Source organism: Hirundo rustica, unplaced genomic scaffold (assembly GCF_015227805.2).
Source record: "Hirundo rustica isolate bHirRus1 unplaced genomic scaffold, bHirRus1.pri.v3 scaffold_277_arrow_ctg1, whole genome shotgun sequence".
Lineage (NCBI taxonomy): Eukaryota > Metazoa > Chordata > Aves > Passeriformes > Hirundinidae > Hirundo > Hirundo rustica.
In genome coordinates, this window is record NW_026690329.1 from 15,864 (window position 1) to 30,205 (window position 14,342).

The 14,342-nt window shown below is 60.5% G+C and overlaps 1 protein-coding gene across 1 annotated transcript in view; it reads left to right on the forward strand.

Annotated features, from left to right (window-relative positions):
• The window catches only part of LOC120747894 (mucin-17-like), a gene marked incomplete at its 5' end in the record, with an annotated part of 37,818 nt that overhangs the window by 15,500 nt on the left and 7,976 nt on the right, over positions 1–14,342 (forward strand). The window contains 8 exons of the mRNA XM_040053944.1: positions 444–1,638; positions 2,481–2,620; positions 2,823–3,151; positions 3,928–4,057; positions 4,554–5,178; positions 5,340–5,362; positions 5,481–5,984; positions 6,126–7,509. Coding sequence (XP_039909878.1) covers positions 444–1,638; positions 2,481–2,620; positions 2,823–3,151; positions 3,928–4,057; positions 4,554–5,178; positions 5,340–5,362; positions 5,481–5,984; positions 6,126–7,509 — 4,330 coding nt within the window. The remainder of the gene's footprint in view (positions 1–443; positions 1,639–2,480; positions 2,621–2,822; positions 3,152–3,927; positions 4,058–4,553; positions 5,179–5,339; positions 5,363–5,480; positions 5,985–6,125; positions 7,510–14,342) is intronic.

The following is a 14,342-nucleotide window of genomic DNA, read 5'->3' on the forward strand; positions in this document are numbered from 1 at the left end:
CACACCTGGGACCACCACCACCATGACACCCATGACCAACACCCCCGTGGCCAACACCACCACCCCTGGGACCACCACCATGACACCTGTGGCAAATGCCACGACATCTGTGGTCACCATCACCACAATTGGGACCAACACCACCACAACTGTGACCAACACCACCACACCTGTGGCGAACACCACCACGACACCCATGACCAACACCCCCGTGGCCATCACAACCACCCCTGTGACCAACACCACCACCCCTGGGACCACCACCACCACACCTGTGACCACCACCACACCTGGAACCACCACAATCACACCCGTGACCAACACCACCACACCTGTGGCCAACACCACCACGACACCCATGACCAACACCCCACCTGTGGCCAACACCACCTCACCCATGACCACCACCTCAACACCTGTGACCGCCACCATGACATCTGTAGCCAACACCACCACACCTGTGGCCAACACCACCACCCCTGGGACCAACACCACAGCTGGGACCACCACCACCCTTGGGATGAACACCACCACGCCTGTGGCCGACACCACCACGATACCCACGACCACCACCCCTGGGACCAACACCACCACACCTGGGACCATCACCACAGCTGGGACTACCACAATCACACCTGTGACCAACACCACGACACCTGTGGCCAACACCACCACACCTGTGGCCAACACCACCACGACACCCATGACCACCACCCCTGGGACCAACACCACCACCCCTGGGACCAACACCACGACACCTGGGACCACCACCATGACACCTGGGACCAACACCACGACGCCCGTGGCCAATGCTACGACATCTGTGGTCACCATCACCACACCTGTGGCCAACACCACCACACCTTGGACCACCACCATGACACCTGTGGCCAATGCCACCACACCTGTGAGAAACACCACCACAGCTGGGACCACCACCACAACACCTGGGACCAACGCCACCACCCCTGGAACCAACACCCCACCTGTGGCCAACACCACCTCACCCACGACCACCACCCCCATGACCACCACCATGACACCTGTGACCACCTCCGTGACATCTGTAGCCAACACCACCACACCTGGAACAACCACCACACCTGTGACCAACACCACCACACCTGGGACCAACACCACCAACCCTGGGACCACCACCCCTGTGACCAACAACACGACACCTGTGACCAACACCACCACGCCCGGGACCATCACCACCACATCTGAGACTACCACCACCCTTGGGATGAACACCACCACACCTGTGGCCAACACCACCACCTCTGTAACCACCACCACCCCTGGAACCAACACCCCACCTGTGGCCAACACCACCTCACCCACGACCACCACCCCCATGACCAACACCATGCCACCTGTGACCACCTCCGTGACACCTGTGGCCAACACCACCACACCTGGAACAACCACCACCACACCTGGGACTATCACCATGACACCTGTGGTCAACACCACCACCCCTGTGACCAACACCACCACACCTGTGGCCAACACCACCACCCCTGGGACCATCACCATGACACCTGTGGCAAATGCCACGACATCTGTGGTCACCATCACCACACCTGTGACCAACGCCACCTCACCCACGACCACCACCCCTATGACCAACACCATGCCACCTGTGACCACCACTGCGACACCTGTAGCCAACACCACCACACCTGGAACAACCATCACCCCTGGGACCAACACCACCACACCTGGGACTATCACCACCACACCTGGGACCAACACCACCACACCTGTGGCCAACACCTCCACACCTGGGACCAACACCACGACACCTGGGACCACCACCACGACACCCGTGGCCAATGCCACGACATCTGTGGTCACCATCACCACACCTGGGACCAACACCACCACCCCTGTGACCAACACCACCACACCTGTGACCAACACGACCACACCTGTGACCAACACCACCACACCTGTGGCCAACACCACCATGACACCCATGACCACCACCCCTGGGACCAACACCACCACACCTTGGACCACCACCATGACACCTGTGGCCAATGCCACCACACCTGGGACAATCACCACAGCTGGGACCACCGCAATCACACCCGTGACCAACACCACCACACCTGTGACCAACACCACCACCCCTGGGACCAACACCACCACACCTGTGACCAACACCACCACACCTGGGACCATCACCACGACACCTGTGGTCAACACCACCACGACACCCATGACCACCACCCCTGGGACCAACACCACCACACCTTGGACCACCACCATGACACCTGTGGCCAACACCACACCTGTAACCACCACCACACCTGGAATCACCACAATCACACCCGTGACCAACACCACCACACCTGTGGCCAACACCACCATGACACCCATGACCAACACCCCCGTGGCCAACACCACCACCCCTGGGACCACCGCCATGACACCTGTGTCCGATGCCACCACCCCTGGGACCAACACCACAGCTGGGACCACCACAATCACACCCGTGGCCAACGCCACCACCCCTGGAACCAACACCCCACCTGTGGCCAACACCACCTCACCCACAACCACCACCCCTATGACCAACACCATGCCACCTGTGACCACCACCGTGACATCTGTAGCCAACACCACCACACCTGGAACAACCACCACCACACCTGGGACCAACACCACCACACCTGGGACCAACACCACCACGACACCCATGACCACCACCCCCGTGGCCAACACCACCACAACTGCGACCACCACCATGACACCTGTGGCCAATGCCACCACCCCTGGGACCAACACCACCACCCCTGGGACCAACACCACAGCTGGGACCACTGCAATCACACCTGGGACCACCACCACGACGCCCGTGGCCAATGCTACGACATCTGTGGTCACCATCACCACCCCTGGGACCAACACCACCACCCCTGGGACCAACACCACCACACCTGGGACCAATGCCACAACATCTGTGGTCACCATCACCACACCTGTGGCCAACACCAACACAACTGGAACCAACACCCCACCTGTGGCCAACACCACCTCACCAACAACCACCACCCCCATGACCAACACCATGCCACCTGTGACCACCACCGTGACACCTGGGACCAACACCACCACACCTGGGACCACCACCATGACACCGGTGGCCAATGCCACCACACCTGGGACCACCACACCTGGGACCAACACCACCACACCTGTGACCAACAACACGACACCTCTGGCCAACACCACCACGACACCCATGACCACCACCCCTGGGACCAACACCACCACACCCGTGACCAACACCACCACACCTGTGGCCAACACCACCACCCCTGGGACCACCACCATGACACCTGTGGCAAATGCCACCACACCTGTAACCACCACCACAGCTGGGACCACCACAATCACACCCGTGACCAACACCACCATGACACCCATGACCAACACCCCCGTGGCCAACACCACCACAGCTGGGACCATCACCACCACCCCTGGGACCAACACCACAACACCTGTGAGCAACACCACCACACCTGGGACCACCACCATGACACCTGTGTCCGATGCCACCACCCCTGGGACCAACACCACAGCTGGGACCACCACAATCACACCCGTGACCAACACCACCACACCTGTGACCACCACCACCACACCTGGGACCAACACCACCACACCTGTGACCAATGCCACAACATCTGTGGTCACCATCACCACACCTGTGGCCAACACCACCACAACTGGGACCAACACCCCACCTGTGGCCAACACCACCTCACCCACGACCACCACCCCTATGACCAACACCATGCCACCTGTGACCACCACCGTGACACCTGGGACCACCACCGTGACATCTGTAGCCAACACCACCACACCTGGGACCAACACCACCACACCTGGAACAACCACCACCCCTGTGACCAGCACCACCGCTGGGACCACCACCACAGCTGGGACCAACACCACCACCCCTGGGATCAACACCACCAGCCCTGTAACCACCACCACACCTGGAACCACCACAATCACACCCGTGACCAACACCACGACACCTGTGACCAATGCCACCACCCCTGGAACCAACACCCCACCTGTGGCCAACACCACCTCGCCCACAACCACCACCCCCATGACCAACACCATGCCACCTGTGACCAACACCACGACACCTGGGACCAACACCACGACACCCATGGCCAATGCTACGACATCTGTGGTCACCATCACCACACCTGTGGCCAACACCACCACTCCTGGGACCACCACCACACCTGGGACCACCACAATCACACCTGTGACCAACAACACGACACCTGTGGCCAACACCACCACACCTGGGACCAACACCACCACCCCTGGGACCAACACCACCACACCTTGGACCACCACCATGACACCGGTGGCCAATGCCACCACACCTGTGACCACCACACCTGGGACCAGCACCACCACACCTGTGGCCAACACCCCTGGGACCAACACCACCACACCTTGGACCAACACCACCACACCTGTGAGCAACACCACCACACCTGGTACCACCACCAAAGCTGGGACCACCACAATCACACCTGTGACCAACACCACCACACCTGGGGCCAACACCACCACGACACCCATGACCAACACCCCCGTGGCCAACACCACCACCCTTGGGACCACCACCATGACACCTGTGGCCAATGCCACCACACCTGGGACCAACACCACCACACCTGGGACCATCACCACAGCTGGGACCACCACAATCACACCCGTGACCAACAACACGACACCTGTGGCCAACACCACCACCCCTGGGACCAACACCCCTGGGACCAACACCCCTGTGACCACCACCACCCCTGAGACCACCACCACCACACCTGGGACCAACACCACCATGACACCCATGACCAACAGCCCCGTGGCCAACACCACCACCCCTGGGACTACCACCATGACACCTGTGACCACCACCACACCTGGAACCACCACAATCACACCCGTGACCAACACCACCACCCCTGTGACCAACACCACACCTGGAACCAACACCACCACACCTGTGGCCAACACCACCACGACACCCATGACCAACACCCCCGTGGCCAACACCACCACCCCTGGGACCAACACCCCACCTGTGGCCAACACCACCTCACCCACGACCACCACCCCCATGACCAACACCATGCCACCTGTGACCACCACTGCGACACCTGTAGCCAACACCACCACACCTGGAACAACCACCACACCTGGGACCAACACCTCCACACCTGGGACCAACACCCCCGTGGCCAACACCACCACCCCTGGGACCAACACCACCACACCCGGGACCACCACCACAGCTGGGACCACCACAATCACACCTGTGACCAACACCACCACCCCTGGGACCAACACCACCACACCTGTGGCCAACACCACCACAACTGGGACCATCACCACCACACCTGTGACCACCACCACCCCTGGGACCACCACCACAGCTGGGACCACCACAGTCACACCCGTGACCAACACCACCACACCTGTGGCCAACACCACCTCACCCACGACCACCACCCCCATGACCAACACCATGCCACCTGTGACCACCACCGTGACACCTGTGGCCAACACCACCACAACTGTGACCAACACCACCCCTGGAACCAACACCACCATGACACCCATGACCAACACCCCCGTGGCCAACACCACCACCCCTGGGACCACCACAATCACACCTGTGACCAACACCCCACCTGTGACCAACACCACCACCCCTGGGACCAACACCACCACACCTGGGACCAACACCACGACGCCCGTGGCCAATGCTACGACATCTGTGGTCACCATCACCACACCTGTGGCCAACACCACCACACCTTGGACCACCACCATGACACCTGTGGCCAACACCACCACGACACCCATGACCACCACCCCTGGGACCAACACCACCACACCTGTGACCAACACCACCACACCTGTAACCAACACCACACCTGGGACCACCACAATCACACCCGTGACCAACACCACCATGACACCCATGACCAACACCCCCGTGGCCAACACCACCACCCCTGGAACCAACACCACCACCCCTGGAACCAACACCACCACACCTGGGAGCACCACCACAGCTGGGACCACCACAATCACACCCGTGACCAACACCACCATGACACCCATGACCAACACCCCCGTGACCAACACCACCACCCCTGGAACCAACACCACCACCCCTGGAACCAACACCCCACCTGTGGCCAACACCACCACACCTACGACCACCACCCCCATGACCAACACCATGCCACCTGTGACCACCACCGTGACACCTGTAGCCAACACCACCACACCTGGAACAACCACCACACCTGTGACCAACACCACCACACCTGGAACCAACAACACGACACCTGTGGCCAACACCACGACACCTGGGACCAACACCACGACACCTGGGACCATCACCACCACATCTGAGACTACCACCACCCTTGGGATGAACACCACCACGCCTGTGGCCAACACCACCACGATACCCACGACCACCACCCCTGGGACCAACACCACCACACCTTGGACCACCACCATGACACCTGTGGCCAATGCCACCACCCCTGGGACCAACACCATCACACCTGTGACCAACACCACGACACCTGGGACCAACACCACCACGACACCCATGACCAACACCCCTGGGACCAACACCACCACACCTTGGACCACCACCATGACACCTGTGGCCAATGCCACCACCCCTGGAACCAACACCACCACACCTAGGTCCACCACCACCACACCTAAGACCACCACCAGCACCACACCTAAGACCACCAGCACCACCCAGAGAACGACCACCACCACACCTAAGACCACCACCACCACACCTAAGACCACCACCACCACTACCACACCTAGGACCACCACCACCACACCTAGGACCACCACCTCCAACCATACAACCACCACCACACCTAGAACCACCACCACACCTAGGACCACCACCACACCTAGGACCACCACCTCCAACCATACAACCACCACCACCACCACACCTAGGACCACCACCACACCTAGGACCACCACCTCCAACCATACAACCACCACCACCACCACACCTAGGACCACCACCACACCTAGGACCACCACCTCCAACCATACAACCACCACCACCACACCCACAACCACCACCACACCTAGGACCACCACCTCCAACCATACAACCACCACCACCACCACACCCACCACCACCACCACACCTAGGACCACCACCTCCAACCATACAACCACCACCACACCTAGAACCACCACCACACCTAGCACCACCACCTCCAACCATACAACCACCACCACACCTGTGACCACCACCACCACACCTAGGACCACCACCACCACACCTAAGACCACCAGCACCACTCGGAGAACCACCACCACCACCACCACAACCACCACAACCACCACCACCACCACCACCACCACCACCACCACCACCACCACTCCGCGCTCCACCACCACTCCAGGTACTTCCCACCCCTCCCTCCGCCCCGTCCCGTTTCCGTGTCCTTTCCCGTTCCTCTGCCATCTCCTTTCCTTCCAGGGCCCTGCCACAACGGCGGCACCTGGGTCGACGGCCACTGCCAGTGTCCCCCCGGCTTCTCCGGGGACATGTGTGATGACGTCAGAGACACCATCCAAACCCAAGCCCGTAGGAATTCCGTCCTTTTTTTTTTGGGGGGGGATGCGTCCAACGGTGGGATAAGATCTGACGGGGTGAGGAGGATCTGGAGGGGTTCCCCAGGCGGGGGTGAACCAGGTGTGACCGTATCCCGAAGAACCTCCTCCGTAGGGGTGGCGGAGTCTCTCCGGACCCTAAACTTTGGGAAGAGGTGGTGGGTCCTGCCCACCCAGGGTGAGGATCCACCTGAGATTCCCACCTGGAAGTTTTGGGGGATGACCCAGCTCCAAACCGTCAGCAGGACCGGGATCCACCTGGGAGGACCGGGTGGGAATTTTGGGAAATTGCTGGGATCAGCCAGCGGAGCCGCGGGGTCACTGAGGTTCTCCTCCGACGGGCGGAGGACGTTTCTCCTGGAGCCCCGAGCTCATGGGATCTAGGGAGGGATCCACGGGGTCCCACCTGCGTCCCACCTCCCTCACGGCCCGGTTTTGGACATTCCCAGAGACCAACGGGACGGTGCAGGTGGAGCTGCGGGTCACCAACCGGGACTTCACCGAGGACCTCGAGGACCCCACCTCACCCACCTACGTCGAGTTCGTCCAGGACTTCACCAAGCAGGTGAAGGGGCACGAGACCCCCTCCCACCACACGCACCGGGGGGGTCGGGATCTACCCGGAGGAACGTCCGGACGCGCGCCGGGATCTCCAAATCCTGGCGCGGCGTTCTCCGGGTCCACCGGGGCGGATTTTGGGAGGGGGACCCCTGAAAATGAGGGAGATCCGGGAGGATGAGCAGGGTATGGACCCAGCCGTCCCACCTGGGGGCATCTTCTCTTCCAGATGGACGTGGTCTACGCCGACATCGAGGGGTACAAGGGCATCGAGGTGCACAGTCTCAAGTGAGCGCCGCCGTCGCCGGGACGGGGATTTTTGGGGCTCATTCCATGGGGACGGTGACGTTTGGACGGGGACGGTGGCATTTGGATGGGGACGGTGACATTTGGATGGGGACGGTGACGTTTGGATGGGGACGGTGACGTTTGGATGGGGATGGTGACATTTGGATGGGGACGGTGACGTTTGGATGGGGATGGTGACATTTGGATGGGGATGGTGACGTTTGGATGGGGATGGTGAATTTCGGATGGGGATGGTGACATTTGGATGGGGACGGTGACATTTGGATGGGGACGGTGACGTTTGGGTGGGGACGGTGACGTTCGGATGGGGACGGTGATGTTTGGATGGGGACGGTGGCATTTGGATGGGGACGATGACGTTCGGATGGGGACGGTGACGTTTGAATGGGGACGGTGACATTTGGATGGGGACGGTGATGTTTGGATGGGGACAGTGACATTTGGATGGGGACGGTGATGTTTGGATGGGGGTGGTGACGTTCGGGTGGGGACGGTGATGTTTGGATGGGGACGGTGACATTTGGATGGGGACGGTGACGTTTGGGTGGGGACGGTGGCATTTGGATGGGGACGGTGACATTTGGATGGGGATGGTGACATTTGGATGGGGACGGTGGCGTTTGGATGGGGACGGTGACGTTCAGATGGGGACGGTGACGTTTGGATGGGGACAGTGACGTTTGGATGGGGACGGTGACGTTTGGATGGGGATGGTGACGTTTGGATGGGGACGGTGGCATTTGGATGTGGACGGTGACGTTCGGATGGGGACGGTGAATTTCGGATGGGGACGGTGACGTTTCTCTCCAGGCCCGGCAGCGTGGTGGTGGATCACAGCATCATCGTCTCCCTGCTGGTGACCGCCCAGAGCCAGGAGAAGCTCCAGAACATCACGGCCAACGTGCAGGAGAAGATCGAGCAGGCGGCAACGCAATTCAACTGCACCAACGGTACCTCGTCACCTTCCCACCGTGGGGGGCCGGGGACCACCGGGGGGTCACCCGCAGGGTGGGGAGGGGACAACCCTGGGAGGGGCTGCGGGGCCGTGTCCCCCCGCCCAAATTTGACCTCTCCTACAGGTGACATGTGCTTCAACTCCTCCGAGGTTGTGGTCACCGAAACCCCGCTGGAATTCGATGAGGAGGGTGAGTGGATGGGGGGGTCCCACCTGGGTCTGGGGTCTCCAGAGTCCTGTTGACCTCTCTCCCTTCTCCAGCCTACTGCCAGAGCCAAGCGCCCGAGGGATACCGGGAATTCTTCTTCCCCAACCTGACGAGCTCCGGGTTGACCTGCATGTCCAACTGCACGCCGGGCACGGCCAGCACCATCGACTGCAACCGGGGAAAGTGCCACATCACCCACAGAGGTCCTCAGTGCTTGTAAGGGCTGGAGGAAGTTCGTCCTCCTCTTCCAAAGCCATCCCGCCTTCTGGTGGATCTCCATGGTCGTGTCCGAGCTGTTTTATGCACGGAAATGGGTCAGGAATCGTCAGGGTTGGAGCAGGGCCTTGGTCCAAGTGGTGGATCTCCGTGGTCATTTCCATGGAAATGGGTCAGGAATCACCAGGGTTGGAGCTGATTCTTGATCCACACGGATCCAACCTTCAGGTGGATCTCCATGGTCATGCCCAGGCTGTTTTCTTCATGGAAATGGGTCAGGAATCACCAGGGTTGGAGCAGTTTCTTTGTCCATGTGGTGGATCTCCATGGTCATGCCCAAGCTGTTTTCTTCATGGAAATGGGTCAGGAATCACCAGGGTTGGAGCAGGGCCTTGGTCCACGTGGTGGATCTCCGTGGTCATTTCCATGGAAATGGGTCAGGAACCACAAGAGTTGGAGCAGATTCTTGATCCACACAGATCCAACCTTCTGTGGATCTCCACGGTCATGGCCAAGCTGTTTTCTTCATGGAAATGGGTCAGGAATCACCAGGGTTGGAGCAGTTTCTTGGTCCATGTGGTGGATCTCCATGGTCATTTCCATGGAAATGGGTCAGGAATCATTAGGATTGGAGCAGGGTCTTGGTCCACGTGGTGGATCTCCATGGTCATTTCCATGGAAATGGGTCAGGAATCACCAGGGTTGGAGCTGATTCTTGGTCCACACGGATCCAACCTTCAGGCGGATCTCCAGACCCACCTCCAAGAGGTCAGAAATCGCTGAGGTTGGTGTAGGGTCTTCCTCTACATGCATGCAAACCTTCTGATGGATCTCCACGATCATCTCCAGGGTTAAACCCCCGAGGTGGAGCAGGGCTTGAGGCTGCAGAGATGGGGCTGGGGTGGGAGGGGGTTTTCTTCTGGAGGTCCCAGCTTTGGGTTGACCCCCGTCGTCGCCCTCCCCACCAGCTGCGACGAGACCCACCTGTACTGGTACCAAGACGACCGCTGCGCGTCCCGGGTCAGCAAACTGGCCGTGGGCCTGGGCTTGGCCGTGGCCGTCCTGGTCATCGTGGTCGCCGTCCTCTCCATCTTCCTCATCCGAGCTCGGAGATCTGAGTCCTTCAACCTGTGAGAGGGGACGGGTTTGGGGAGGGGGGGTCTCCATGGGCTGGGACAACTCGTTGGGTTGTGGGCGTCCAGGATGTTCCTCATCCTCAGCGAAGGTTGTGGGGGGCACCTCGGTTCTTTGCGGGTGGCGTGGAGGAGCTGGGGAGGGGTCCAGGCAGGGATGGACCTGCTGATGGGGACCCCCCCCCCACCCCTGCACCCCCTGCCCCGTCCCCAGGGCCGAGAAGAAGATGATGGAGACGTGGTACCAGGACACCAGCGAGGAGTGGAGCCCCCAAGGAAGCTTCACCTTCCGGAACCAAGGTGGGCGTGGAGCGGGCTGGGGTCTCTGGTGACCCCACGGGGGTGGTGGGGTTGGTTTGGGCCCCCATCCCCACCCCGAGACCCCTCACGGAACCCTCCCGTCCCACAGGTGCCCGGCTTGAGGATGAGCATCCAGTCAACCTGGAGGCCGTGGAAACGTCAACGCCGGTGAGGTCCCCTCGTCCTGCCGGGGTGGGAGCGGGGAATTGGGGACACCCCAGATGTTCCTGACACCCCAGATGTTCCTGACACCCCGTTTTCCTCCGGGACTTCTCCGGCACGTCCCCACAGATCCAAATCCCTCGGCCGCAGAAGATCGTCACGCGGTTCTGAGACGTGGTGAGGTAGGGAGGTGATTTCCACCACCGGAAACTCACCATCATCATCGTCATCGTCATTGTCATGGTCATTGTCATTGTCATTGTCATCGTCATCATCGTCATCAACGTCGACATGATCATGATCAACATGATCATCGAAATCCTCATCATCACCATCATCATCATCATCACCATCATTATTATCACCACCAACATGATCGTCATCTTCACCATCATCATCATCACCACCATGATCACCATCATCATCATCATCACCACCAACATGATTCACCACCACCATCACCATCACCACCATCACCACGATGATCACCATCATCATCATCACCATCACCACCAATATGATCACCACCATCACCACCATCACCACCATGATCACCATCATCATCATCACCGTCACCATCATCATCATCACCAACATGATTCACCACCACCACCACCATCACCGAGTTCCCCCCCAGCACTGCAGGACAACCTGGACTTTCTCCTGAGGAGGTCACCTTGACCCCCCCGCCCTCATCTTCATCCTCTTCCTGGACCCCTCCTCCTCTTCCTCTGAGCACTTTTAAGGTCATGACCCCGACTCTGTGGGGGGTCATGACCCCACCTTTAGGATGTCACCTCGCCTCCAGCAGCACTTTTGGGTCCTGACCCCACCTGAAAGGTCACGTCCCCACCTCCAAGGTCACGTCCCCACCTCCAAGGTCACGTCCCCACCTCCCTCCCTCCCTCCCTCCCTCCCCAAATTTCAAGGGTCAGGATCTCCCCCACCCCACCCCAAAAAAGGGGGCTGGACCCTCTGGTTCTCAATGAAGTCACTCGAATGTCTCTGGTGTTACTGGTTTGTACTGGGACAACCCCAGCCGCCGCCTGGGGAGGGGACAAACGTCCCCCACCACCCCTCTGGAGCTATTTTTGGGGTGTGGGGTGGGGTGACACCTGGGGGGCAGGGGACACGCCCACCCCGTGCCAGCACCCGCCAGGTGTGTTTGTGGCCACACCTGGCCGCACCTCCAGGTGTTCGGGACTTTGGTCCCGTTCCCGGAGCCGGGAACGAAAGCCGTAAAAACGTTGGGTTTAATCCAAGAGCGGGGCGGGGAGGGAATTGGCCCTGGGCCAGGTGCCACCAGGAGAGCTGGAGATGTGTCCTGCGTCCTCCTGCCCCGTCGGCGGCGTGGGAGAGGGCGGCGGGGTGGTGGGGGTCACGGTGGTGGGGTGGTCATGGTGGTCATGGGGGTCACGGTGGTGGGATGGTCATGGTGGTCATGGGGGTCACGGTGGTGGTGGGGTGGTCACGGGGTCGTGGTGGTCACAGTGGTGGTGGGGGTCATGGTGGTGTGGTGGTCATGGACTGGAGTGGTCATGGGGGTCGTGGGGGTCACAGTGGTGGGGTGGTCCTGGGGGGTGGTCCTGGGGTCATGGTGGTCATGGTGGTGGGGCGGTCATGGGGGTCATGGGGTTTATGGGGAGGTGGAGGTCATGGTGGTGGTGGGAGGGGTCGTGGTGGTCCATTGTCCACCTTGAGACCCCCTCAATGACCCCCCACCCAAGGGTGGCACCACTTTCGGACCCCCTCAATGTCCCCCAAACCATGGGTGGCACCACCTTGAGACCCCCTCAACGTCCCCCAAAACCAAGGGTGGCACCACCTTGAGACCCCCTCGATGTCCCCACCACCCAAAGGTGTCACCACCTTGTCACCCCCTCGGTGGCCCCTGCTCCTGGAGCCACCACAGCCGCCCCTGCTCCCTGCCCTTTGTCCCCGTGGGAAGGAGGTGCGGAGCGGAGGAACCTCCGTGGTGGCACCTCGTTCCAGGACCGGGGACAAGGACCTCTTCTCCCACACACGTCACCCGTCGAGGTCGGGTTGTCCAAAGAGCAGTTCCCAAACAATCAGCAATTACCTCACCCCCGATAATTATTATTATTATTATTACTGTTATTATTATTATTTTTTTTTCCCCTCCTCGTTTAGAGGTGTCTTCCCTCGGATTCGCTCCTCGTCCCCAGCCCAGCCCCGGCCCTGCCGTGGAGCCACCTCTTGTCCCCAGCAGGTGACAACAACACGGCTGCGGATAGATTTTTAATTATAAATAGTTACGTGTGCAAACGGCTGCGTGGGGAGGAAGAGGAGGGTGGAGTCCCCCATCCTCCTCACCCCCATGTCCCTGTGTCACCCCCCCCCCATTGTCCCCTCTCCGGTGGCTCCTGGGTGGCTCCGCTCAGGGGACCACGGTCGGTCTCCGGATGTGCATCTGGGGAGGAAGGAGACAGAGGGGAGGATGAGGATGAGGATGATGATGATGATGGAGTGAGCAAAAAGAGCGGGGACCACATCAGGGCCCTGGGGACGTGCCACCCACCGTCCTCGAGGTGTCCACCCTCTCCAGGTTGATGTAGCTGGTGCTGGGGGTCTCCATGTCTGTGGGGCAGAAGAAGAAGCGTCTTGGACACCCCCCGGGTGTCACAGAGACCCCACCCCATGTCCCCACCCCACCCCACGTCCCCGTTACCTTCCCAGGTGGCCGCCAGGTTCCCCGCGGCGAAACCTTGGGATCCCTCCCAGTCGCCGTCGTCGCCGCCGTACAGCTCCGAGCGGG